This window comes from Dermochelys coriacea, chromosome 7, assembly GCF_009764565.3.
Source record: "Dermochelys coriacea isolate rDerCor1 chromosome 7, rDerCor1.pri.v4, whole genome shotgun sequence".
In the NCBI taxonomy this organism is placed as follows: Eukaryota; Metazoa; Chordata; order Testudines; family Dermochelyidae; genus Dermochelys; species Dermochelys coriacea.
The window spans coordinates 31767045-31794883 of NC_050074.1; the positions used below are offsets into that span (position 1 = coordinate 31767045).

The window sequence follows — 27839 nt, forward strand, 5'->3', positions numbered from 1 at the left end:
ATGCCCCATTGGGGAGGGCCGAGAGGAAGGCGTACATTGCGCAAGCGCTTGTAGCCGGACGGTTGGGAGCCGGGCATGCGCCGCTGGAACAGAATGGGCCTCGCAAGGCGCAGGCGCCAACGGGCGCGAGGTATTCACTGCGCGGGTTGCTGCGCCTCCTGCGTTTCGGGTTGGAAGCGGCTCAGTGCGCTCTGGGCAAGGGCGGCGTCCCTCACCCTGCTACGCTGCGTAATGGCTCTCACAGCCTGAAACGAAACATATGCGCTCTGGGCACCAGAAAGCCAGACTAGGGCGGGTGACGCCCCACTCAGTCCAGGCAGGAGGGCGCATGCAGCTCTGAATTGATTCTTTGGTTTGAGTGTAATGGGAAGGGAGAATTTTTCTTTCATTTATTTCCCTCCACTCTTCCCCATCATTTCTCTCCTTTTCCCCTTTCTCATTTCGTCCGTTCCCCCTCTTGTCACTTTCATTTTCTCTATGTTCCCATTCCCTCTTTTCTCTTTCAGTTTTCTTTTCACCCTCCCCTTCTCTCTCAAATAAAAAAAAAAAGACATTTAAATACATTTCCTTTCAAACAGTCCCTCCCCAGATTTAACACCGCACTGAGGTGCATGGGGTGGCTCCCCTCTGAGCGATTGTCACAGGCAGGCATGGCTGCGTTGGGCATACTCAGGATGGCTCCCTGCTCTTGGAGCTATTGTCTCGGGCTCTCTGCAGAGCTGACAGATGCCACAGCATTAGTTACAACTGGATCATCCTTTCAAACTTTTCTTCACAACCACAGAAGCTAGAAACTTCCTTTGTTTTATAAATGGAAACTGAGCTTTTGAGGCAATCATATGACTCCAGAAGCTGCCATCCAAAAGTGCCAACAGCCCTGCATGGCTGCACCAGCGCTGTGATCATTCTAGGATTGGGGCCTACATTAACTGTGAGGGTTGCTTGCTTCGGATCTGGCTGGAGCTGTCTGCACTTTGCTGCTTATCAGTCTAGTTAAGATAATGTCTTTTGTTTCCTTATCACAGTGATTTTACCTTTCCATTCTCTGGTTACGGAATTGGATCACTGCCTGCCCCAAAGGACAGGCTATCAGTGCCCTTCAGGGCAAAGTGGGAGAGACTGCATTTCAGGTATTTGAATATGTGGCAGCCTTAACTTCATCCACTCTAGGTTCTGCTGATGCATCAGAAATTCCAAACAGTTGCTGATGCATATTTGCTTTCAAACCTATTCCCATCAGGCTGTTTCTCTTCCTGAATGCCTACAGGAGGGAATCTTGGTTTCCACATAGAGAAATACCACATCATTCTGCTGCAGCATTACCTAAGAGATAGGATCAGAGAAGGGAGTGGCTTCAAGGCAGCGTTTGGGAACAACCCGGAGTCAGAAATTCTGAGTTCTATCTGCAGCTCTAGGAAGGGAATAGTGTCTAGTGGGCTAGAGCAAGTGGAAACAGGGAGTCAGGACTCCTGGGTTCTATTCTGAACTCTAGAAGGAGGGTGTAATAAGACCTGTAGGCTCCTCAATCAGCTTCTTCTTCCTGCACTGTGTTTAGGGAACAGCAGTGTACCACACTAGGGCATGGGGCCAGCATGGAGTGTGAGGGAAGAGTGCCCCCTACTGAATCACTCACCATGCAGCACAGTGCCCAGTAGTGCCGCACTGGGACACTGGAGTCAGCACTGACTCTGAAAGCTGAGTGAGCCCTGCTGGCAGCACAGATGCCACAAGTAAAATTGTGGGGAACAAATATTTTCACCAGAGAAACTTTTAGACATTTTGTAATAAATAAGTTAAAATCTTTAATTAAAGGCTGAAAGCAAAATTGTTGTTTTTTAGGACAAGAAAGTTTCATAAAAGTTGCACAAACATTTTCTATCCATTTCAAATTCACTGTCCTCTTGCAAACAGCAGAATTGCTACCCTTTCCACCCAAACGTGAGAAAAGATAGTCCAGTGGTGGGGACCCGAGCCTTCATCTTGAGAGATCCATCTTCAATTCCCCATTCTGCCATAAACTTGCTGTGTGACCCTGGGGAAGTTGTTTTGTCTGTGCCTCAGTTTCTCCATTTGTAAAATAGGAATAAATAGCCCTACCTTACAGCAGGGGTTGTCCATTATAGAATACAAGGTGCTCAAATACTATGGTGATGGGGGCCAGATAAATACCTTAGATTATTATAATACCTAGCTCTTCTATAGCACTTTTCATCAGTAGATCTCAAAGTGTTTTACAAAGGTCAGTATCATTATCCCCATTTTACAGATGGGGAAATTGAGGCATATGAAGGTTACTTGCTTGGCTTGCTCAAGATTACTCACCAAAGCAGAGGCAAAGCTGGGAACAGAACCCAGGCTTCTGTTTCTTAGCTAGAGAGAAACATTCAGAAATCATGCACTGGGCCTTAAAAACATCAGTTTAAAAATCAGATGTTCTGATTATAAGACAGGGTTGCCTGCAATAGTGGGGGACTGGATTCAATGTCCCAGGAGTGCTTCCTTGCAGTTCTGCGTTCCCATGACAAGGCAGAACAGGGACCTAATTTCCCTGTGCCATTGAGACATATGTTTAACCTACTAGTTTGGCATGTTTTATGCATCCCCTCTATGCTCAATCTGCAGGAAATGTGGCTCTCTTACAGCTCTCGGGTGTCTTACACCCCCTACCCTGGCTTTCCATAGAATATAGCAAATTAAAGGTCTTGGGGCTTATTAAGGTGTTCCATGGCCTCAGCCCAGGGCATCTCAAGGTGCCTAAAGCTTCAGAACAAAGACTGTAATAAACAACTTGGCCTTGTTAGCACAATGGTGCTCTCTGCAACAAGGGTAAAACTTCTCTGTACAGGGGCTTCAGCTTTCTCAGGGGCTGGTACAAGGCTTTGGAATGGACTCCCCCAGGAATTAAGGGCCATTCCAAACCTCCCCACCTTCTGCTCCAAATGCCAGGCTCATTTCTTTGACCTTGCCTTCTCTAACATAAACATGTGTATATACACAAGGGGGTCCCCCATATTGTAGGTTTTGTCAGCCAAGCTCATTGCACACACCAGGGCTTCTTGCATCCCTCTCTTCTCACCCCAAGATGCCTGTGTGTGACTCTCCCATTCCTTTTTATTTCAGGTTTCAGAGTAGCAGCCACGTTAGTCTGTAGCTCATGAAAGCTTATGCTCAAATAAATTTGTTAGTGTTTAAGGTGCCACAAGTCCTCCTTTTCTTTATTTCAGGAAATCCTTGCAACCTGTCCATCATCTCCCTCATGCCAGGGGCTTTCTGTCCCTCCATTCTACCCACACACCATACAGGTGTCTCCCATTCATGTCAGGGACTCTGTGTGGCCCAAATTCCTCACATGCCAGGAACTCTGTGCCTCCTCCATTCTTCCCTTCCTGCATACTAGTGTCCCTCATACTCCCTGCTATGCCAAGGGCTTTGTGTGGCCCCCATGCCTGCATTTAAAGCAGGCTGGGCAGCAAGGTTAACTACAGCATTTGAAGGAGCTGTTTAGAACGGCTGCAAGGTAGCTGCAATGTATGAGCTAAGGGAAGGAGTCATGTATAGCTACAAGGCAAGGACAATGCACTGACTAAATTAGAAGGAAGGAACAAAGCACAGTTAGAGGAGAAAAGCCATGCACAGACTGCAGGGCACAGGTAGCAGGGACGGGCCATGCACGGGCTGCAGGGCAGGGCTCACCTGTCTTTGTGGATGATGCTCCTTTCATACAGAGCCCTCTGTGCAAAACTCCACCAGTGCCTTGTAGTCAATCTGTGCCCCAGCCTGACATCCAAGGGGCCAAGCACCCTCTCTTGCTCTCAGAAGCCTAGGTGTCAATCTGGACTCTGCTCTGAGGTTGCTTTGGGTGGCATGGGGCTCAGAGCAGCACAGGTCCACAGCGTACGACCCTTAGACGTGAAGGAGTTACTCTCCCGAGGAGGCTGCTGGGAGCCATAGTCCCTGGACATCTAGAGATACCCCAGGGAAGGAGGGGGACTGGCCTACATTTCCCAGCATATACACCTCCCCAGGTAGTGAGAGAGCCCGCCGCGGCTGTTGTTGGGACTTGTAGTCCACGGGCGCCACAGTTTATTGAAATGTACCAGAGGGGAGATCAAAGGGACTACATCTCCCGGCATGCCTCTCTGGACGATCGGCTCTCTGCTTCCCCCCTCCCGCCTGGCGGTGGCCCCGCCCATCTCATCCTGCCCCCGCGGCGGGGCGGGGGGCGGCTCCATGTTGGTCTCTACGCGGTGGCTGCAGCAGCGAACGGTGTCAAGCTGGAGGCGGCTGGTAATGGGGCCCCCTCCCCTCGTCCGGGTAGCCTGGGGCCCCCTATGGAGAAGGGGGTATAAGGGTCTCCTATGGTGAGGGAGTCCCCATGGAGACGGCGGGCGGGGCTACGGGGTCCCCTCTGGAGCTGGGGTTCCCTACAGAGAGAGGCGGGGATATGGGGTCCCCAGAGAGACGCGATCCCATATAGAGAAAGAGGATTCCTTATATAGAGAGAAAAATGAGGCCACGTGCTCCCTTATAGGGAGAGGGCATATGTGGTTCCCAGAGAGGAAAAGGGGGCTATAGGTTCCCCTATATAGAGAGAGGAGGGCAAGTCACAGGGTCCCCCATAGAGAGAGGAGGCCATAAGGTGATTATGCAGTACTAGGGAGCTGACTAGAGCAGGCACCCCAGTGTACAGAGCAGGAACTATATGTGTTTCTATAGTGTCCCTACGACCACCCCACATCACAGCTTGGACATAGGTGACTGTACGTGTGTAGAGTTGGCTTAGGACTCTATGCCCTCTCCCTGGATGAAAGGCCCCCTTTATACGAGTACAGCTAGAGTCCTTGAAGCACTTTGGGATCTATAGATGTATGTAACTGGGGGCCTGATTTTGCAATGGAGCACAGAGCACTACTTGGTTCACGTGGTCTGTTGGATACACCACTTGCTTGGTTTCAGAGTAGCAGCCGTGTTAGTCTGTATTCGCAAAAAGAAAAGGAGTACATGTGGCACCTTAGAGACTAACAAATTTATTAGAGCATAAGCTTTCGTGAGCTACAGCTCACTTCATCAAATGCATCCGATGAAGTGAGCTGTAGCTCACGAAAGCTTATGCTCTAATAAATTTGTTAGTCTCTACGGTGCCACAAGTACTCCTTTTCTTTTTACCACTTGCTTGGGAATCAGGATACCCTATGTTCATTTCCTGGCTCTGTCACTGTCCTGCTGGGTGACTTTAGTCAAATCACTTCCCCTCTCTGTGGCTTAGTTCCCCCCTCTGTGAAATGGGGAGAATGCTGCTCTTTGCCCCCTACCCCAGTAGGGCTGGATTATTCCCCGTAGACTTATTTCCCCCACACCCCATTGAGGCAGGATCTTTCTCTACAGTCTTTGCCCCCACACCCAGGAGGCAGGAGCGTAAAGGGATTAGAAGAGGATGAGAAGGATGCAATGTGAGGTTATAAAGTTTGACCCTCATTTGCTTAAAGAGTATGACCTCTGGCTGATGATGGCTGTAAAGTAAGTGATGCTGAAAGTGCTTTGACTGCTAGCCTCGATGGGATAAAGCCATGCCTTGGCCAAGGGCTGTGATGGTACTGAAAGTGCTTTCTTCCACTGTCACATTAGGAGGGAACTGAATATTTGGGTACAATGTGCTTCATGGCCATTAAGCGTCTGGGGGTCATGACCCCATAACTGCTGGGTCTTCTTTCACCTTTCTCAGAATCAGCTTCTAGAGGCTATATGGGCCCTACAGCAGGGGTTCTCAGGGGGTCGCAAGATTATTATATGGGGGGTCGCGAGCTGTTAGCCTCCACCCCAACCCTGCTTTGCACCCAACATTTATAATGGTGTTAAATATATAAAAAAGAGTTTTTAACTTATAAGGGGGGGGTCACACTCAGAAGCATAGTATGTGAAAGGGGTCACCAGTACAAAAGTTTGAGAACCACTGCCCTATAGCCTAATCCAGTGAGGAAGAAGGAATGTAGAGGAAAGATAATCCAGAGGGTATGGTGCTAGGGAAACCTGGGTTCAATTCCCTGTTTGGCCACAGTCATCCTCAGTGATCTTGGGCAAGTCACTTATCCACTCCGTGCCTCAGCTTCCCCATCTATAAAACGGAAATAATAGCACTGCCCTGCCTCACAGGGCAGTGTGAAGATTATGAGTTGCCTAAGGTAATGAGGGATCTTAGTCTCTAAGGTGCCACAAGTACTCCTTTTCTTTTTGCGAATACAGACTAACACGGCTGCTACTCTGAAACCTGTCATAGAGAGGTAGATAGATCTTTCTATGAGATGGTGGCGGAGGCAAGTATGATGCAGACAAGGACTGGGCAGTCTTTCCTTTCATCTAGCTCTGTTGATGTTCCTCAGTCCTGACACCCAGTTCCCCGTGAGGTGATAGTTTACATCATAGCTAGATCCATCTCCGTGTCTGTCCATCTGTCCATACATACACCTCTATCATGTGTGCCAACTCCTATGCTGTCTTGAAGAGCAGTTGAGGTGAGGCATGATTAGCTGCTTATGAAACATCAGGCTGTTTTCCTAACACTGCGTTGGGAACTGGTAAATTGTATTGGATGGCGTAAGGATCCCTTCTGCCATCCCCTGCTTACTTAATGCGAACCAGGCCTGGATTTCCTGACTGAGGGCAGGGTGGGGAGTGCAGGCTGAGTAGCTCTGTGTTTTCCACTCACTGGCAATGGAAACTACATGCAAGTAATTTTTGGGTGTGTGTGTGGTGGTGCCTTTTTCCCTTTCACGGAAGTACGTATTTCAAGAGGAGATGGGGGGGTGGAGGGATTCCAGGCCATAGCTTAACACTTAGTCATCTGTGCAGGCAGAGTTTTTGCAACCGCTTTTGAGTGAATTTAATCTTGGATGAAGGAAGCATTTGCAAGAGAAGCCTGGGGCATACCCCTCTTTATGCGGCAGATTCCCTGCCCTGGTTAACTTCCAGTTGACCTGTGTTGAGCTGCATTTTGACACCCTTGCCTTGCAAATGTGTGGCCTTGGGAGTGTGTTGAGTAGAGAAATGTTGCCCTATTGTGCAAGTGTTGTGTTGCTTTGCGGGGCCAAGGTGTGGCAAGGCAAATGTGGTGGGTTGAGAACCGTTCGTGATGTGCTGCAGAGACGTTGAGTGAGGTTGCTGTCGGACCCCATTGGACAGTGTTGCAAATGCATTGTGGTGTTGTGTTAAAGTGTCAAGAATGCTTTGCGTCACCAACATGTTTTGTTGTGAATGCTTGGTGGTGAGTTATTTGTACTGTGGTCATACTAGAAGTCCCAGTCATGGATCAGGACCCCATTGTGCTAGGCAGGGTATAGAAGCAGAATAAAAAGCTGATTCCTGCCCCAATGAACTTCTAATCTAGGTATAAGACAAGAGACAACAGATGATACAGACAAACAGGGCAGGAGCACAAGGAAATAATGAGATAATCCAAGTTGGCATGATAGGCTGTTGTCCCAGTCCACCAACATAACCGTTGTCAAGTATTTTGTAGGTGTCATGACAAAGGAAAGTCTGAAGGAGGATAACAAGGTGGCTTTGTAGATGTTTGCACTGTGTTGCAAATGGTTTGTATTGCAATTGTGTTGTGTCCCGAATCCTTTTTCTTGCAAACGCATTGCGCTAGTTTGCCACCAGTCTGCTTTGCTAACACCTTGAATTGCTTCTCTGGGGCTCAGGCTGCACCCTGCTGACTGAACACCTGTGGCTGTGTGTAACCAGTATGTCTCCCTGAGCATGTCACATTGTTAACACTGCTCAACTCTGGTTCCTGTGCTCAGGGGACTTGGGCTTACATCATGGACTCTCCTAGCCCTGAGAGCCTGTCATTCCTTGCTCTTGTGACATTTTCCTCTGCACTGTGCAAATTTGATTCCAGGCTTGTTGCCTGCAATACTGACCGGAGGATGGTGCCAGCATTGGGGTGTCAGGACTTTGCTGAGCCTCAGAAGGGTTGTTCTTGTTTTTTCCCCATCACTGCTTAGCTGCTGACACTGGACGAAACCTCCTAGAAAATGGTTTGAAATATTGGCTTATGTTTATATTGTGTTGGCATTATTTGTTTATCACACAGGAAAATGAGAAGGTCGTGCTTGAGAGAGAGTGGCATAATGCAGGGCCAGGATAAGCTTCCTCTTCACCCAGCTTTGCCAGTCCCCCTCAGTCTGGACCTACAGCTTCCTGCTGTCCCAGCCTTGGGTTCATCCTCTCCTCCCCCACACCAGCTCTTCCAATGTCCCATAATCCTGACCTACAACCTTCCTGCTATCGTAGCCCTGGGGTCCTCACATGCACAGCTCTGCCAGTGCCCCTCAATCCCGACCTGCAGCCCCATGCTTTCCCTGTTCTGCGCTCCCCATACAGCTCTGCTGATACCCCTCAATTCTGACTTACAGCCACCTTCTGTCCCATTGCTGGGCTCCTCACAGACAGAGCTGTCGGTGTCCCTACATTCTGTGCTGCTCGCTCACTGGAGATGTTAGTCGCACTGAATCTATTCCTGCAGGTGGCTTTGGGACCTCTGTACTCACTTTGCTTATTGCCTGAATCACAGTTAAACCCAGGTTTCAGAGTAGCAGCCATGTTAGTCTGTATCCTCAAAAAGAAAAGGAGGACTTGTGACACCTTAGAGACTAACAAATTTATTTGAGCATAAGCTTTTGTGAGCTACAGCTCACTTCATCAGATGCATGAAGTGAGCTGTAGCTCATGAAAGCTTATGCTCAAATAAATTTTAGTCTCTAAGGTGCCACAAGTCCTCCTTTTCTCTTTAGTTAAACCCAGGTGCTCAGAGCTCTTGTGTATTAAATTAGTATGACACTAACGGAGTCAGAAAAAGAATGTTAATTGCTCTTTTACTGCACTGGGTGGCGTAGATAAAAAGGAGCTGTGTGTGTTGTTGTTTACTATGTGCATTACAGCAGATGTCTTTCCTGAGATTGGGGCCCCATTACAGTATGTGCATTATTAGTAGTATTATGGTAGCGCCTCAAGGCTCCAGTTGAGATTGGAAGATCCCCATTGGGCTAGACACTGCACAACCTCCTCCCCAACTGAGATTGGAGGGGCCCAGTCATGTGGGGTCCCCTATTGGGCATGTGCTTCACAGACACCCCGTGATCAAGACTGGATGGGCCCCATTGGGCTGGGTGCTGCAGAGAGAAAGACAGCCAGAGATGGACCCTGCTCACAAGAGCTTGGATTCAGAGATGCTTGCCTGACCTTTCACGACCCATTGGTTCAAAGGAGGAGCAGGACCTGTTTCATAGATTCATAGATACTAAGGTCAGAAGGGACCATTCTGATCATCTAGTCCGACCTCCTGCACAGCGCAGGCCACAGAATCTCACCCACTCACTCCTACGAAAATCCTCACCTATGTCTGAGTTATTGAAGTCCTCAAATTGTGGTTTAAAGACTTCAAGGAGCAGAGAAGCCTCTCTCAAGTGACCCATGCCCCATGCTACAGAGGAAGGCAAAAAACCTCCAGGGCCTCTCCAATCTGCCCTGGAGGAAAATTCCTTCCCGACCCCAAATATGGCGATCAGCTAAACCCTGAGCATATGGGCAAGATTCACCAGCCAGATACTACAGAAAATTCTTTCCTGGGTAACTCAGATCCCATCCATCTAATATTCCATCTCAGGGGATTAGTCCTATTTACCCTGAATATTTCAAGATCAATTACTTACCAAAATCCCATTATCCCATCATACCATCTCCTCCATAAACTTATCGAGTAGAATCTTAAAACCAGATAATCTTTTGCCCCCACTGCTTCCCTTGGAAGGTTATTCCAAAACTTCACTCCTCTGATGGTTAAAAACCTTCGTCTGATTTCAAGTCTAAACTTCCTGGTGGCCAGTTTATACCCATTTGTTCTTGTGTCCACATTGGTGCTGAGCTGAAATAATTCCTCTCCCTCTCCTATATTTATCCTTCTGATATATTTATAGAGAGCAATCATATCTCCCTTCAACCTTCTTTTAGTTAGGCTAAACAAGCCAAGCTCCTTAAGTCTCCTTTCATAAGACAAGTTTTCCATTCCTCGGATCATCCTAGTAGCCCTTCTCTGTACCTGCTCCAGTTTGAATTCATCCTTTTTAAACATGGGAGACCAGAACTGCACACAGTATTCTAGGTGAGGTCTCACCAGTGCCTTGTATAACGGTACTAAAACCTCCTTATCCCTACTGGAAATGCCTCTCCTGATGCATCCCAAAACCGCATTAGCTTTTTTCACAGCCATATCACATTGGCAGCTCATAGTCATCCTATGATCAACCAATACTCCAAGGTCCTTCTCCTCTTCCGTTACTTCTAATTGATGCATCCCCAACTTATAACTAAAATTCTTGTTATTAATCCCTAAATGCATAACCTTACACTTCTCACTATTAAATTTCATCCTATTACTATTACTCCAGTTTACAAGGTCATCCAGATCCTCCTGTATAATATCCCGATCCTTCTCCGAATTGGCAATACCTCCCAGCTTTGTATCATCTGCAAACTTTATTAGCACACTCCCACTTTTTGTGCCAAGGTCAGTAATAAAAAGATTAAATAAGATTGGTCCCAAAACCGATCCCTGAGGAACTCCACTGGTAACCTCCCTCCAACCTGACAGTTCGCCTTTCAGTAGGACCCGTTGCAGTCTCCCCTTTAACCAATTCCTTATCCACCTTTTGATGTTCATATTGATCCCCATCTTCTCCAATTTAACTAATAATTCCCCATGTGGCACGGTATCAAATGCCTTACTGAAATCTAGGTAAATTAGATCCACTGCATTTCCTTTATCTAAAAAATCTGTTACTTTTTCAAAAAGGAGATTAGGTTGGTTTGGCACGATCTACCTTTTGTAAAACCATGTTGTATTTTGTCCCATTTACCATTGACTTCAATGTCCTTAACTAATTTCTCCTTCAAAATTTTTTCCAGGACCTTGCATACTACAGATGTCAAACTAACTGGCCTGTAGTTACCCGGATCACTTTTTTTTCCTTTCTTAAAAATAGGAACTACATTAGCAATTCTCCAATCATTCGGTACTATTTCTGAGTTTACAGATTCATTAAAAATTCTTGCTAATGGGCTTGCAATTTCAGGTGCCAATTCCTTTAATATTCTTGGATGAAGATTATCTGGGCCCCCCGATTTACTGTTGAGGCACTGTCTGCAAAATCTGGTTTGTGACTCTTTCCCAGTCACGCCCGTCCTTGAGAAGAGCCTGGCCTTGAATCCAACAGCTTTTGAGCTAGCAGACCTGGTCAGGGTTTGGCTTCCCTAGACATCTCTGGATCCCAGCAAGATGTTCGGGTCTTTCACTGGCCTTAACCATTGAGGCACTAGCTGGCCTAGGAAAGACTTTAGCTGGGCAGAACCAGTCCCTCCTGCTGGCATGATTTCAGGTTAGACGGTTCCAGTTGGTTCCCAGATGGGATCCTCTCCTGTCCCCAAGGGAAGAACACAGAGCAATGGCATGTGCTGTTATTAAACGAAACCCCTCCCAAAACAATCCATTCCACTACATGTGAAATTCTCCCTGCCCCCAGGGAGAGGACAAATCACATGTGATGCATGTCAGTCACGTGGGGCTTAATTCACAGATACTAGAGTGATGATGGCAGGGTAAGAACCTGTACAAAATAGAATGGAGCGGGAGGGAAAAGCAGCTGAGGAGGGAGCCAACGGGGGAGAAGGGACCATCCCAGGCATGAGAACCCCTTTTGCTAACCATCACCTCCACGCTGCCCTGATCCCCTGGTGAGATCCTGAACTGGACTAGCTGCAGATCAAAGCTCCCTTTTCTAAATTCTGGAACTGACCAGCAACCTTGTGATCAAAGTATGGGGTAGCTGAGTGCTTATGTCTTAGGGCGAGCCACTCCCCTGTCTCTCTGCCTCTGTTGTTGAAAGAGGATCATTCCATCCAGGGAAGGGGGGTTGGCATGGATGCCTGCAAAGTGCTTTGATGGTGAAGAGCCAAGGAAAGTGGAAAGTTTTATCCAGAGGTATAGATTGGGTGTTAGTCGCTCATGGACTAGAGTCCTGGACTCCCCACTTCCTTTCTCTAAGACTTTTGCCCCTCAGATCTCTTTCCAGACCAATCCTAACCTATGGATAATCATCTGAACCCAAGCTTCCAGTGCAAGACTGTGGCCAAAAAGGCTAATGAGAATCTTGGATATATAAACAGGGGAATCTCGTATAGGTTTAGGGAGGTTCTGTCTGTATTTGGCACTGGTGTGACCGCTGCTGGAATGCTGTGTCCAGTTCTGGTGCCCACAATTCAAGAAGGTTGTTGATAAAATTGGTTCAGAGAAGAGCCACGAGAAAGATGAAAAGATCAGAAAAACATGGTTATAGTGTAGATTCAAGGATCTCAATCTGTTTATCTTAAAGAGAAAGTTAAGGGGTGACTTAATGACTGTCTAAATGTACCTGCATGGGAAACAGTGTTGTTGTAGCTGTGTTGGTCCCAGGATATGAGAGAGATAAGGTGGGGAGATAATTTCTTTTATTGGACCAATTTGTAGCTCTCTGTAGCTTGAAAGCTTCTCTCTTTCACCAACAGAAGCTGGTCCAATAAAAGATTACCTCACCTGCCTTGTCTCTCTTCATGGGCAACCAAACTTTGATAGTGGGCTCTTTAATCCAGCAGACAAAGGTCTAAAAAGACCCACTGGCTGGAAATTGAAATTGGGATTAGAAATAAGGTGCAAATTGACTAGTGAGGGGACTTGACCATTGGAACAACTTTGCAAGGCCTGCGGTGGATTCTCCATCGCTGGGAATGTTTAAATCAAGGCTGGATGTGTTTCTAACAGATCTGCTGTAGTTCAAACAGGAATTAATTTAGGGCTGGCCTATGTTATATAGGAGGTCAGGCTAGACAGAGTGGGCGCTTCTGCCCTTAGAATCTATGAATGCACCTGGTCCCATTTGCTGCCCAAACCCCACCCCACATGATGAGGCAGAGGGTCAGACGCTGGGCTGGCACCAGTCAGATGGCGAATGGGCTGTGCTCATTTACCCCAGCTGAGGAACCAGCCCTACGCAGCTCTCTCATGGCAGCATTACACTTTCTGACATATTTATCAAATCACGCTAATTTCATTCAACTGGAAGTTCTTTGGGGCAGGGGCTGTCTCTTAGTTCTGTGTTTGGACAGTGCCTGATCCCACAGGGTCCTGGTCCATGTCAAGCTCTTGCCACCCAAAATAATACTTTGTGTAACTCCAGCACATTAGCGAGGTTCTTGTCAGCATCGTGGTAAAATCCCTCTCTGTGGAATTTGCTGCATGAGGCTGTGCTAAAATAACTGCTTCCCTGTGGCCCTGGCCAACAGAGGGCCATTGTGGTACAAAGCAGCTGCCTAAAAACAACACTCTTCCCTCCACGCCCCAATGTTCATTCATTAGTATGCCCATTTTGCAGGTGGGGAATTGGAGGTACAGAAGGAGGAAGTGACCTGCTCCAGGTCGCATGGGGAGTCTGCCGCAGAGGCAGGAATAGAACCCAGATCTCCTGAGCCACCAGGGCCTTAACTTCTAACCCAGCACTAACCCAGGCTCAGGGTATCTGTTCACTGCCATTGGCCTGGATGATCGGCACCCACGTTGGCCTAACCCAGGCGTGAGCCTCTACACTGCAGCACCATATCTGTGTTACTCTGTCCTCACTGGTGCTGCACTTTCCTGTGTGTGTGACTAGGACTTCTGAGGACATATTCCATAGTTCTTTGTGCTGCAGTATGATGAGCTGCCCTGTGACTCTTTCCCAGTGAATTGTGGGAGAACTTGTCTGTCCTGGGGACATGGGGAATTGTGGGAAGGCACGGGAGGATTATCAACCCGCAAGTGATTTTGCCAGCATCCTCACTGCAAAGTGGGTTGGTTACCAGCCTGAGTGAAAGCAGAATCTGGGCTGTAATCCAGCCCTGAGCTGGGCTACTAAATTTGGGGGAGAGGGTTTTGTATGTGGATGGGAGAGGTGTTGGGATAACACCCAGGTAAGGAGCCCGGCAGTGAAGACATACTTTGAGGACAGGGTACAACCGCAGCAAGAGAGCACCAACTTCCACCTGCTTGAGGCAATTACTCTGACAGAAAGTCTCCAGGCCGGGCCACTCCCTGTACTAATCCTGCCCCTGCAGCCCCAATGGGTTCAGGGGCGTGACTGGCAACAGGGCGCCGCACGGTAAAGACTGCAGCAAATATAACCCAGCCCCACCTTGCTCTCCAAATATTTCTGGTTTTAAGCCTTTCCTGTCCTGAGAAAGGAGCAGATGATCCAAGCTCACTCTCACCAGCTGGGACTGCCTTGGGACATCCCTCCCTTGGCTGTATCCTGCCCCTTTGTGTTGTGGGTTGCCCTGAAGATGGGGAGGGGATGGGATTGTTATCTCTCGTGCAGTGTTGACATGGAGTATGGTAACCTCAGCCCTCATGAACTCCTGGCGTGTGTGTGATGGGGAAGCAGCCAGGCTTGTGATGGGAGTTCTGGCCCTTGGGGCTTTATATGGCATCCCTGGTGCCACAAGATGCTGCTGGGCTTGGGTTTTATCATCCAAGCTGCTGAGTGGCCCTCAGGCAGCAGGACTGGGGCTCAAGTTGTATGTAGCCAGGTAGTTTAGCTTTCCCTGATCAGTTTGATGTGGAAGGTACAGGCCCCAGTTTAGGAGAGGAGGGTCCTGTAGCCACACAAGTGCATCTCTTCAGACTCTCCCAGGCCTTGGGAACAGGAGAGAGTCACAATCCCTTCCGTCGCGAGGGTGGAACTAAGCCCTCCAGGTCTGTGTTCAGGAAAGGAAAACAAGAAGCTTTACACCCTAACCCCACCCTTGTGCTTGAGGGATTTCTGGTGTGTAGATCAGCCCAAGGCTGTGGTCCCCGGCTGTACAGAGAGGAATATAGGAATAGTCATATTGGATCATCCCCATGGGCCTATCTAGCCTCATATTCCATCTCTGATCAGCATGAAATGCTTCAGAGAAAAGTGCAAAAAAAACCCCGAAGCAGCCGGATGTGGGATAATCTAAACCCCTGCCTGGAAGATTGTTCCCAAGCCCCACCTCCCCTAGGGCATTTCCTGAGAAGCCCCCCAAGCAATGTATTTGTGCCCACAGGTGGGGACACCATGGGGCGAGGGAAGCCTGGGCCAGTGCAGATTGTCTTGGTGCACAAAGAAGCCCATTCCTTTGAGCTGGACGAGAAGGCGCTGAGCCGGGTGCTGCTGCAGGAATCTATCCGGGACATGGACGTAGTGGTGGTGTCGGTAGCTGGGGCCTTCCGGAAAGGGAAGTCTTTTCTGCTGGACTTCATGCTGCGTTACATGCACACTCAGGTAAGCTCTGTTCTCATGATGCCCTGCTGCTGCATTACATGTATACTTGGATGAGGCACTGCCCCCTTCCCACAGTGCTTTGCCTCCAGCTGACCCGGCCTTGTTCTCAGCTGAGAATCCACTCCTCTTGCTTGTTCTGCAGAAGGAAGGTGGCACGTCCAACTGGCTGGGGCAAGAGGATGAGCCCCTGATGGGGTTTTCGTGGCGTGGGGGCTCAGACCCCGAGACCACTGGGATCCAGATCTGGAGTGAGGTGTTCACTGTGGAAAAGCGAGATGGGAAAAAGGTAAGGGCAGGGAATGGGGTGGGAGGATTGGGTGGGGAGTGGGTCTGGTTGGGTGGAGGCACCCAATGGTTGGGGTGGGGGGAGCGTGTATGGGGGGATGCTGCACCTTTGTGAGTATGATGCACAGATATGGCTGCACCCCCAGGCTTGCTGCATTATGGAAGAGATTGCACAGATCCTGCCGGTCAGCCAGCCTCTCCTCTGCCTGCTTTGGTTTGGCCCCCTGCGGTTTGCTGCAGGCTGGTGCAGCTATGCACTGAATCTGCAGTGGGGTGCGACCTGGGCCAGGATGGCATTGGGTCAGCAAGTGGATCCGAGTGCCATGCTAGCGGGAGAGCTAGTGTTAGCAGCTGTTGGTGCGCCAGGGGCGGGGGGGTGTCAGTCTGGGTGATCTTAATGCTAAGCCTGGTGACCTGTGGAAGGGGCAGGCCATACTGATGGTGCCCCACATGCCCTTGCTTGGATGCTGTTTCTCCACTTGGGAGGGTAGCATTATCCCCACATAATGAGCTGGAGCTGGGCACTCCCTGGGTTCCAGCGTGGGGATGTTTTGGTGCGCCTTTTCTCTGCCCACACCCTTCTGTCTCAATCTGTGCCCTCTCCCCCAGGTGGCAGTGGTTCTGATGGACACCCAGGGCGCCTTCGACAGCCAGTCAACCGTCAAGGACTGTGCCACCATCTTTGCCCTCAGCACCATGACCAGCTCCATCCAGGTGGGTTCGGCAGAGTGGAATGCCCTGGGATTCGACAAGGGGAACCATTCGTAGCCTGGAGATGCCTGGTGTGCGGCCCTGCGTCTTGGTGTCATCAGGGCATGGGGCTGCGCACAAGGGTTGCCATCTCCCAGCCCTTAGGGGAACTGCGCAGATGGTCACCTCATGGCTTGGGACCTTAAGCAGTGCAGTGGGGGCTCTGAGCATGGCGTGTGGCTGGGAGAGCTCTGCTCCCACTGTGAATAGAGTGGGTGGCGTCCCACCTTGCCCCGGGCTGGTGAGATTTTGGGGACTTGCTGAGATTTCGGGATGGGAGTTTGGGAGCCAGGAGCTTTAACCAGACACAATGTGCTTGACTGGGTGATGCGAGAATAGCCTAGGGCTGGGGGGTCTCGCTTACAAGAAGAGTCCAAAGAAAGTGACATGGAAATGGCTGGGAAGGGGAGAAATGTGGACACCATGCTAGGATACCAGCACCAAGACTGGGGAGCTCAGTGGCACTATCCCTATCTGATTGTCTGGCAGGATGGCAGGGGAGGTTTGAATCTCAGCTCTGCGGCTTCCCTGGAGGGGGCTTGACATTAACAGCACCTTCTTTCCTTGCAGATCTATAACCTGTCCCAGAACATCCAGGAGGACGACCTGCAGCAACTTCAGGTAATGGGGGGAGGGCCTTGTAACATGAGGATGTGACAGGGAGGTTAAACGCAGAACTGAGGGCCAGAGGAGCTTCCCCAGACAGCTGGGGTGACCCAGAAACAGTTCTTTGAGCTGCAGCACCTGACTGGCTTTGGTAGGCCTGGCTCGGGTGTAGGTGAGGCAGGGCTCTTACTTGGCCTGGAGTTGCTAGGTACATGGTGCCTGGCACTGGCTGCATCTCCATCTGGAGCGCCAAGAGGGTAATGCCAGCTCTAAGCTGACTGTCTGGGTCAGCAGGGTAAGATCTGTCTCTGCAGCTACGGGATGCTGGATCCAAAACGGCCAGTTCAATCCATGATATATAGACAGGGGAGCAATGAGTCGGAGCAGGGAGGGGATTTTACCTCTGAATACATCATTGGTGAGACCAGTACTAGAGTAGTATGTGCAGTTCTGGGGTGCACTTTTTTAAAAAGCAAGTTGAAAAATTGGAGAGGTTGCAGAAAAGAGCCAGAGAAATGATCAGAGGGCTGGAGAAGCGCCTGACAGTGAGAGACCTAAGAAGCTCAATCTGTTTAGGTTCTCAAAAAGAAAATCAAGAGGTGACTTGATCACGGTGTACAAGTAACTTCACGGGGAGAAAATCCCAGGTACTAAACAGCTCTTTAACCTAGTGGGGAAAGGCGGAACAAGAACTGATGGCTGGAAGTTAAAGCCAAGCACATTCACATTAGAAATAAGGCACCAGTGTTTCACTGTGGGGGCGATTTTCCTTTGGAACAAACTCCCAAGAAAAGTGGTGAGGTCTCCAAATCCAGACTGGAGGCCTTTCAGGAAGATGCTTTAGCCCAGTGGTCACCAACTGGTCGATCGCGATCTCCGGCGGTGTAGCAGGGCTGCTGCTAAGGCCCTGGGGAGGGCAGGGGGCAGTGGTCTTGGCATACTGCTCCTGCCGGCAAGCTCTGCCTCCACAGCTGCCATTGGAGCTGCAGGGGCCGTGCCTGCAGAGAGGGCAGTGTGTGGAGCCACATGCCCTCTGTCCCCCTCCCAGGGGCTGCAGGGACGCATTGGCCCCTTCCGGGAACGGCATGGGCCATAGGGCCAGAGCAGGCAGGAAGCCTGCCTTAGCCCGCCCAAAGGAAATGCCACCTGGCGGGAGGCCACACCCAACCCTGAGCCCCCTCCTGCAGTCAGCACCCCATACCCCCTCCTGCACCCCAACACTATGCCCCAGCCCAGAGCCCCCTCCTGCACCCAAACTCCCTCCCAGAGCTTGCACCCCTCGCTCCCTCCTGCACCACAGCCCCCTGCCCCAGGCTCAGCCTGGAGCCCACTTCCACACTGCAAACACCTTGGCCCCAGCCCAGAGTCCGCACCCCCTCCCGACCCCAACCCCGTGCCCCAGCCTGGTGAAAGTGAGTGAGGGTGGGGGGGAGAGTGAGCGACAGAGAGAGTAGGGGATGGAGTGAGCAGGGCAGAGCTTTGGGGAAGGGGCAGGGTAGATCCTGAGTTGCCGTTAAATTCAAAAAGTGATCTTGGGGGTAAAAAGGTTGGATTTGTCTAAAGCAGTGGTCTCCAAGTTTCTGGGCTCAGTACTGGGGGGGAATAGTGACATTATCTGGCATGTGTTATACAGAAGGTCAGACTAGATGATCTAATGGTTTCTTCTGGCCTTAAAATCTATGACTCTGTGTTGGGCCATGGTGGCGGTTATGGGCTGATAACCCATGGTATGTGTGTGTGTGCATGTGGCTTTGTATGTCTGATGTGTCCCCTGTGATCACCTTCCCTGCCCACTCCAGCTGTGACAGCCTTGTCTTGTCCCTTAACCACTGGTGTCTCTGCTTCCTCAGCTCTTCACAGAGTACGGGCGCCTAGCCATGGACGAGATCTTCCTCAAACCATTCCAGGTACACCTTGCGGCCCAGCCTGACCCCATGTCCCAATACGGCATGCCCTAAGGGGCAAATGAGCACACAGGCTAGGTGGGGGAGCTCCTTGCTACACAGTCCTGTGGGTGGAACTGGGTTAGGCCAGGGCTCCAGGTATCCAGACGTACCTGGAGTGCAGGTATCCAGGGGTTTCGCTCCTTGGGCAGAGCTTTTTGATCGTTACCCACAATCCAGCAAGGCACTGGATTGGAGCGTGACTGCTTTAGCCTACTTGTTGTGTTATGGAGCTGTTGGTAGTCCGGATACGAACACTTTACCTCTGGATTTAATCATGAGTCTCTGCTCCCTGAATAGGTGCAGCTGCAGACTGGGCACTAGAGGGGCCCAGTTACTCCTGTCTGAGGCTCTGTTGTCTGTAATTCTCCATGGTCTCTTCTCCCCAGGGAGTGTCATCTCTCCTCTCCCAGGCTGTGGAAATTCACATGGGTTACTGCTTCTGGTGGGGAGCCTTTTTCTTCCCAGTCTCAGGCTGAGCAGCTGGAGAAAATACAATGCTGGGCCTTCCTTCCCTCTGCTCTAGCTTCTGCCTGTGCCCCCTTTCCCACAGCTGTCTGTAAGGAACACCTGTCCCCTTCTCAGCTATATCTGATTAGTGAACTGGGCTGGCTGGCTATAGGCCCTGGGCCTGAAAGGGGCAGGACACCGTTACAGAGGGATTGGTGGTGCTAACCAGCCTCAAAACACCACTGGTTCCAGTCCCCTCTAGCAGATGTCTGGGAAATGAATTTGAGGGGTCTCAACCCATTTCTCTGATGGCGCACGGAGAATTGGTGCTGATGGCGCATGGAGATTGAATTCCCATCTCCCCCTAGGGGGACACGACTGGGACAGGGATGGGGAAGCTGTATCTGTGACTTAGGCTTCCCAGGCAATAAGCACACACATGAATCCCATTCTCCCCAGCTCTGTGGCCTCACACCCCCCACCCCTCATTGAAGCAAAGTCCTGTGTGATATCTAGGTGTCCATCCCTGCTGTGAATCAGTTCTGCCCCCTATAGAGGGACCAGGAGGTGCTGTCACCCTATTCTGTCACTGTTGGCCAGTACAGTCCCAAGCTGGTGGCACAGAGCAAGCACGTACCCTAAGCCCAGGGCTGACCCCCCATGACCCGCCTTCCCATCTCAGACCCTGATGTTCCTGGTCCGGGACTGGAGCTTCCCTTATGAGTACCCCTATGGCCTGGAGGGGGGAAAGAACTTCCTGGAGAAGCGGCTGGAGGTAAGGACTGGCCGGGAAAGCCACATCGGCTGCAAATCATTAAAGAGGGTTGGTGTTTGGTCCGAGTGGGTGAACATGATTGAGGCATCACTCAGTTGAGGGCCATTTGCAGCCCAGAGCTTTGAGCGTGTGATGTAACTCACCTGCCCTCCAGAAAGTGGAGCCTGGTCTCCTGCCCTGAGACTGACTTGTCCCATGGGCCTGTCTCAAGCCATGCCCCACTGGGGTCCTTGACTGTTGATTCCATCCCTTCAAATGTTGCTTCTGCTTTATCCCTTGGCCTTTGGGCCTTGACACCTCGCTTGTGGGCCCTGCAGGATGGCTGAGAGCTGAAATCAGCAGGGTTGCATGGGGGGGAGAGGCGGGGTGGGATAAATCTGTGCCAAGTTTAGCCCTTTATTCCTGTGGACTGATCCCCTGCCCCCCCCTCCCCCTCTCGGTTTCCATCTTCACAGCAGAGTGGTTCAGCAGCACCCCCTTGGGAAGCTATTAGTGGCTGCGTCAGAGGGGATGTTCTCCTGCACACCTCAGCCTTGGCACTGATCCAGGCTGTCCAGCAAGGCAGGGCAGGATCTTTGAGTCTAGCTCATAACCCCCTGGGCAGCCCTTGCTGGCAACAGGGTGGGAGGACTCCTTCCCCTAGCACAAGGGTGTGGCTAGCTGGGATGACTGATGGCATGCGGGAGATGTCGGTCTGCTGGTAGGTGAAGACCCATCAGCATGAGGAGATCCAGAACGTCCGCAGGCACATCCACTCCTGTTTCACCAATGTCAACTGCTTCCTCCTACCGCACCCAGGGCTCAAGGTGGCCACTAGCCCCGGCTTTGATGGACGACTGAAAGGTAGGCCAGGCGCAGAATTGACTCCGCTCCCACTGCAATCCAGAATGGATAATGCAGCTCCCCTTGCATTGACCCAGTCTAGCCTGTTTCTAACCGGGGCACTGCGGGGGTTGACAGGACTTAGGCCACAACCACTGAGAACTGGAGCCCGGCTTCCAGGATCTGCAGGCTCAGCGCTGGGGAATCTGCATTTACTTAATTATGATCCCTTGCAGACTGGTTTTTAAAGGGGCTTCATCATCTTAAAATTCCCCTATCTGCCTGCAAAAAATGTGCTCTGCTCTGGTTACAAGTTGCGCTGGGTAAATAATGGATTTTTCATTGGCTGTTCTGAAAAAAAGGGAAAAAAACTAAAAAATTTCTGAAAGTTTTGGTGAACCAAAAAGTAAAAAAAAAAAATGCATTTGGGGTTGATCATTTTGATTTTTGTGCTCCCCGCAATTAAAAATTTTAAATATCAAACGAAAAGTAATTTTGAAGTGAAAATTGGTTTTGGTTTTTTTGTCTTAAACAATTTGCCACAATGGACACACATTCATCCGATATTTCTGTCAACTCAGATTTGCCTTTTTTGCTGAAAGAAGTTGAGTCAGAAAATTTTGCCCAGCTCTAGTTAAAAATAGTGATTATATTGAATTGCGATCACGCCTAGGAGCCCTAGTCATGGGCTAGGACCCGTGGTGCCAGGCGCTGTGCAAACAGAACAAAAACCTGGTCCTTGCTCCAAACAACTTGCAGTCTGAGACAAGAGACAACAGCTGGCTACAGCCAGATGGGGGAGCACAAGGAAACCATTAGACAGCCACAGGCAGCATGATGGGCAATGATCTTAGTGCAGCAGTGACCTAACTGTTGTCAAGGTTTTTGCAGGCCTCCCATCAGAGGAGAGTTTTGAGGAGGCATTTGAAGGTGGACAGTGAGGTAGCTTTGAGGGTATTTGTGGGGAGTCCCTCGCTATTGTGATGGGCAGCATGGGAGGAAGCACAAGTGGACATTTCTGAAAATGTAACAAGTAGGCGTTGCAGGCTGGGCTCAAGACCCTGTGCAGGCTCCCTGTAAGTCACTTAGCTGCTCTGTGCCTCAGTTTCCCCATCCATACAATGGGAATAATAGCACTGCCCTCTTTCACAGCAGTGTTGTGAGGATAAATCATCACAGATTGGGAGATTAGCTCAGATATTAGTGATGGGGGCCAGATAATTACCTATGAAATCTGAGTTCAGACTAGGTTTCAGTCTCACTGAATTTCCTTTAATTGATGGGGTGTTTTAACTTCTGTCGTATTTGTTAGGGGGCTGGGCATGGTTCAGCACTCTGCTGGAGTTAGCCACCAGCCTGGGAGACTGGAATTTGAGTCCCAGCTCTTCCACTGACTCTGTGTTATGTCGGGGTGACTCACATCCCCTCTCTGCACCATCTGGGAAGTGAGGCTATTTCACAGGGGGCATTGAAGGAGAAATTCAGGCATTCTGATGCAAGTATATATATGCTAGTTTCTTGACATGTCTCATTCCTTCCCGCCTGAGCCCAGACATTGCTGCTGAGTTTAAGGAGCAACTCCAGCAGCTCATCCCAATTGTGCTGGACCCTGGCCAGTTGTTGGAGAAGGAGATCAATGGTTCCAAGGTCACCTGCCGAGGCCTGCTGGAGTATTTCAAGGTGGGCAGAATCCAGGATGAATGTGTAAATGTAGCTGTTCTGATGCATTGCCTTTCCCGAGCCAGTAGGTGGCAGCAACACTAAAGCCTCTGGCCGGCAGCCTTTGCAAACAGCCAGGATTTCCATTCTGCCGGGAATTCCAACATTTGGGCATTTTTAATTTTTTTTCCGCAAATTGGAACAAAAAGCAAAAATTTTCAGCCAACTGAAAATCGACACATTTTAATTGGAGACCCTGGAAGCAAAAGTAAAACATTTCCTTTTTACTTGATCATTTGGATTCTTTTCATTTAGACTTTTACAATTAATATTTTAATATAATATCATCTCATGTTTATTATAATTAGCATTGTATATTATTTATAATATATATTTTACATTATATTAACATACATAACTATCCATTACATATATTAAATATTTCAACATAATGTAATTATATATAACATATATTAAATATAATATATATTACATTACATTAAAACATATGTAATATACAGTATATAATGTATACAAATAATTATATATGTGTGCCTTAATATAAAAGTCCAAACAAAATGATCAAGTAAAAATGAAATGTTTATTCTATTACGTCAAAATGAGCAGTGACATAAGTTTTGAAATCTTCCCATCAAACTCTATAGAAATCACTACCCTCCTGCGAAATGTTTTTGATTTTGAAGAAACTGCTTTTTTTGATGGAAGTCTGTTTTGTTGCAAAATTGGTGACTAGCTATGGTTACAAACCTTTCCTGCTTCAAGAAGCAAGGGGAGTTGGGGGAAACTTCCTCCTGGGGACAGGTTACCCCATCACTGCAGGGATTCTGGCAAATTTCTGGTGCTGCCCCATCAGAGACAGGATCCCAGAGTGGATGTGCCAGTGATCTGATCTGGGCTGGCTCTGTTCCTGTGATGAAGGTTCCTGGGGCAGACGCTAAGAGATGAACGGGCATGGCCTGTGGTTTTCTGTTGTGGGGTATGTGAGGTTGGAACACTTACCTAGGATTGGGGAGCCCTGAGTTCAAGACCCTGCTCCACCACAAATGTACCAGGTGACCTTGGGCAAGTCACTTAGCCTCTCTGTACCTTGTGTTCCCCATATGTAAAATGAGGAGAATAGCACTGCCCTGTCTTGCAGGGGTGTAGTGGGAATAAATACATTAAAGATTGTGTTGGGAGCCAAAGAAGTGCCTAGCCTAGACCTCCTAGCTCTATACCTTGCTTTCATTGCTGTCACTGTCTCCCTCCCAGGCTTATATTAAGATCTACCAAGGAGAGGACCTGCCTCATCCCAAATCCATGCTCCAGGTGCGTTTGGTTGGTTGGGGTAGCCAGAGCCAGGGGGAGGGGGCCAGTGAGTGGACCCCGAAGCCTCTTCTGACTCTGGCCATTGGGTAGGAATGGCAGAGAGTGCTTCCCTGCGACAAGCTGAGCAGCATGCACCGAAGATCAGCTGCCTTCCCCTGTCTCTGAAGGCTCCAGGGGCTGCGTCCCTCTGGAGTGCTGGAAGTGACTCCCATACAGAATGTGAGCACTCCTAGCCCCTGCTGGCCCAGAGCCATCTTTCCCAGGGCAGGCAGCATAAATCCAGCCCTGCTTGCCCCTGGTTTCAGTTCTCGGCTGGAAGATGCATCCTGCTTATCAGCCTGTGCTGTGGGTCTAAACTACCCGCTGGGTGTCAGAGGGAGCTATGGGTGGAGACCAAAGGGGGAAAGGGTTAAGCGTGGCTGCTAATGCAATCCAACTCCCTAGTGACAGCAGATGGAACTGCACCCTGCAGGTCTGTACCAGCCCCAGTGCCTCCCAGAGGCAGCAGGCAGCACTGCACCCAGCAGGGCTGCAGCAGCTCCAGCACCCCCATAGGCATCAGGTGGTACTGCACTGTGCACCACAGTAGTGATGCCATTGGCAGTGCTGATCAGTGGCTTGCTTTTGCCCTCTGTCTGCAGGCCACCGCGGAAGCCAATAACTTAGCAGCTGTGGCCTCTGCCAAGGACATGTATTACAACAAGATGGAACAGGTGCGTGAGTCTTGGGGGCTGGCATCCGTTGGGCAGCCAAGATCAGTGTCCACATGGTCAAACCATGTATTCCGCTTCCCACACATGCTGGATGTCGGGTCCCGCCTGAGCCCCCGGTGGGCCTGCTTATTATCAGCAGGACTTGTAAAGATATTGTTAGAGGCTGGAAAGAGAACTCCGGAGTCCTGACTTCCCGGCCCTCTGCTCTAATGCACAAGACCCCATTCCCGTCGTAGAGCTGGGGATAGAATCCAGTTGTCCTGACACCATCCCTCTGGTCCCTGCAGTTGCTGGTGAGCTTGGGGGGAGTTGGGGCGGGGGGCATACTGCAGTCGGGGATATTCTGAACTCTCATAGATTCCGTTTGGGCACAGAGATGCAACCTCCCATATGATGCTCCCTTCCCCCCCAGATGTGTGGGGGCGATAAACCCTACATCTCCCCAGAGATCCTGGAGGAGAAGCACCAGCAGCACCGTGCGTCAGCCCTGGAGCACTTCCAGAAGATCAAGAAGATGGGGGGGAAGGAGTTCAGCCAGCGCTACGAGGCGGAGCTAGAGAAGGAGATGGGTGAGCTCTTTGAGCACTTCGCCAAGCACAACAAGAGCAAGAACATCTTCAGCACCTTCCGCACGCCGGCCGTCATCTTCAGCGCCATCGTGGCCCTCTACTTGGGTTCGGGCCTCACTGGCTTCATGGGGCTGGATGTGGCTGCCCAGCTCTGCAACTGTGTGGTAGGGCTGCTGCTGATTGCCCTGCTGGCCTGGGGCTACATCCGTTACTCAGGCCAGTACCGGGACCTGGGTGTGGTCATCGACACCACCGCCGACTTCGTCTTGGAGCAGGTGGGCAGCACTGGGGGGGGCACTGGGTAGGCATGGCAGGGGAACACGAAATGGGAGATGCGGGTTGGGGCAGGGGATGCCTGGGATGAGACAGACTAGGCCCGGTTGGCATGGGGGGTATGGTGTGTGGGAGAGGGAGTAGTAACTGTTTAAAGGGAAGGTGGAATTGGCAAGCCAGGGAACTGGTTGGTCCTTAGGGACTGGTAAAGCTCAGCCCCACTGATAACGTGGCGATGGTGCAGTGTGGCTGAGGTACTGCAGGATGCAGTGCTGCCTGCTGCCCTGGTGGGGCTGGGCCGGAGTTGGAGATCCCTGCAGAGACCTTTCCAGCACTGGGAACGTGGCCACCCTTCACCTTTGACCTCCCCCAGAGCAGGGAAACTAGGAATGGGGCTCATGCACGCAGCAGCCGTTTCATCCATTAGCCAAGGCCCTATGGTGCGTAGTGGGACTTTCCAGCCACCCCCACCAATCAACCTCTCTCCTGCACCTTTTCTCCAGGCCACTTCCCGCATGGGCAACGCCACCCGGGCTGTTGGAGCTGACGCATTGGGTGCAAGGGCTCCGCCTGACAAGAAAACCCAGTGAAGCCTTCATGCCAAGGCTGAGATGGGGCTTCGCAAAGTCCTGTGGTCCTGCTGCAGCTGCTGCTGGCTGTGAGCGGCTCATGGCCTGCAGATCTCGACTCCTCTCTCCTTTCATTCCTGTTTCTTTCCCCCTTCATCTTTCCTTCGCTTCCCCCCCCCTTTTTTTTTTTGCACTTTAAAAAAAAAAAAAAAGACCAACTGCAGCTTTAACCTCCTACCTGTGCCAGCCAGTGCCTTGTCACCGGGATGGGGCATCCTCCCCACCAGACTCTCATTCCTGCTCCTGGGAGCAGCCCTTGGACTAGAGACCACATCTGGATCCCAGCTCCTTAATGGTTACCTCTCATCACATGGGATCGGCTCCCCTTCAGCAGCAGGCACGGGCAGATGCTGTTGTACATTCCTAGTTTCCCCCCTCACTTCCTGCTCTGACCTGGGAGGTGCAGACACTTTGGTGTCTTCCCTCCAGCCCAGCGGAAGGGATGGATCCTCAAGGCCTGAGCAGAGTAACAGTCACTGTCCCTCATTTCCCCTCCCTGCCCCTTGTGCCTTGGTAGTAGAATTGAACCATGTCGTTGGGCCTCATGGAGGAGAGGGGAACCTCCCTCAACCAGCTGCTGCCTTAGGGTGGGGTGGGAATGGTACCAAAAAATACAGAGACACCCCCACCCTTCCCCGTGCCAGAGAGAGCCTTCAACCCACAGCATGCTGCCAAGCCCTAGCTAACATTGGCCAAGGGCCAGCGAGCCCCATTTTGTGATTCTGGCACTGTGCCACCAGCCAGCCTGGGCTCCTTAGGCAGGGCCAACACTGCTTCTAGAAGTGCAACCCACCCGTGGGCCCCTGCCTGCATTGAGAGAGACTCCTAGCCTGTGACTCCAGCATGGACCAACATGGTCTATTCAATTTCCAGCCACACTTTCCCCCGTCCAGCGTTAACATTCCTCACCACCACCACTGCTTTCGGCTTTGGGGCAAAACTGGGCTCTCTGCTCGTGGAAGATATGCCCAGAGGCTCCTTTGTGCTGACAAACCCAGTCCTAACTGGCAGCTGTGTGCTGTGGCTCGGTCCTGCATCGGATACTGTTAAAATGCAGTTTTGCCCACATGGGGTTGATGCCCTACTTAGCGCCACACGGGAGCTCCCTTTGCTAATGTCTCTTGCTGAGTGACCAATCGCCTTAGCCCTTTTGAGTAGGGAGCTTTTGCTATTGGGGCATCATGCTGCAAAATCCTTAGCTTCTTATTGGATTGTCTGGTTTCCCCTCGCCGGGACCTCCGACACCATTCGTCAGTCAAGCAGGTCGCGGCCTCCCCTCTCCACTGCTATCTGGCTGGGGTCAGTTGGGCAGTGTCAGGATCTGTGATCCGAACCAGGGGACCAGACGCCACCCATTCCCTGCCCAGTCTGACCCCAGCCCCTTCAATCACCCCAACCCTGAAGCACTCTCACATTCCTGCTCATGTAAAGCACAAGAATAAAGCTCATTCCATTTCGTGATCACAGTGCCTCATTTTGGGGGGAGAGTGGGGTACAACGTTTCCCCGGGAGTCTGAACCCTACCTAACCCCCCTTGCCTCCCAAGCCTTGTTCTGCTGGAGATTTACTTGGTTTATCAAAATTCTCACCAGTGTCCTGACTCCACTGGGGGGCCTGGATTGATGTTGCAGGCATCTGTTTGCAGGAGAGGTAGAACTGCCCTAGCTT

At 50.6% G+C, this 27839-nt stretch overlaps 2 protein-coding genes across 5 annotated transcripts in view; one reads left to right on the top strand and one right to left on the bottom strand.

The window, feature by feature from the left end:
• RTN3 (reticulon 3) overlaps positions 1–3992 on the bottom strand; it is a 39209-nt gene extending 35217 nt beyond the window's left edge. Inside the window, exon 1 of the mRNA XM_038411674.2 lies at positions 3694–3992. Coding sequence (XP_038267602.1) covers positions 3694–3721 — 28 coding nt within the window. The 5' untranslated portion in view covers positions 3722–3992. The remainder of the gene's footprint in view (positions 1–3693) is intronic.
• Positions 1–27632, top strand: ATL3 (atlastin GTPase 3). 4 transcript variants are annotated; one of them, XM_038411675.2, is made up of 13 exons: positions 1–130; positions 15151–15368; positions 15511–15654; positions 16263–16367; positions 16974–17024; positions 18860–18916; positions 20085–20177; positions 20882–21020; positions 22552–22679; positions 23931–23987; positions 24629–24700; positions 25113–25544; positions 26046–27632. In XM_038411675.2, exons 1-13 carry the CDS (start codon positions 76–78, stop codon positions 26130–26132), a joined length of 1638 nt encoding a protein of 545 aa, XP_038267603.1. In that variant the 5' UTR covers positions 1–75; the 3' UTR covers positions 26133–27632. The 4 variants fall into 4 exon arrangements, with proteins under 4 accessions (XP_038267603.1, XP_038267604.1, XP_038267605.1 ...); XM_038411676.2 differs by lacking the exon at positions 1–130 and adding an exon at positions 4117–4287; XM_038411677.2 differs by lacking the exon at positions 1–130 and adding an exon at positions 4245–4361.
• Positions 27633–27839: the final 207 nt, after the last annotated feature.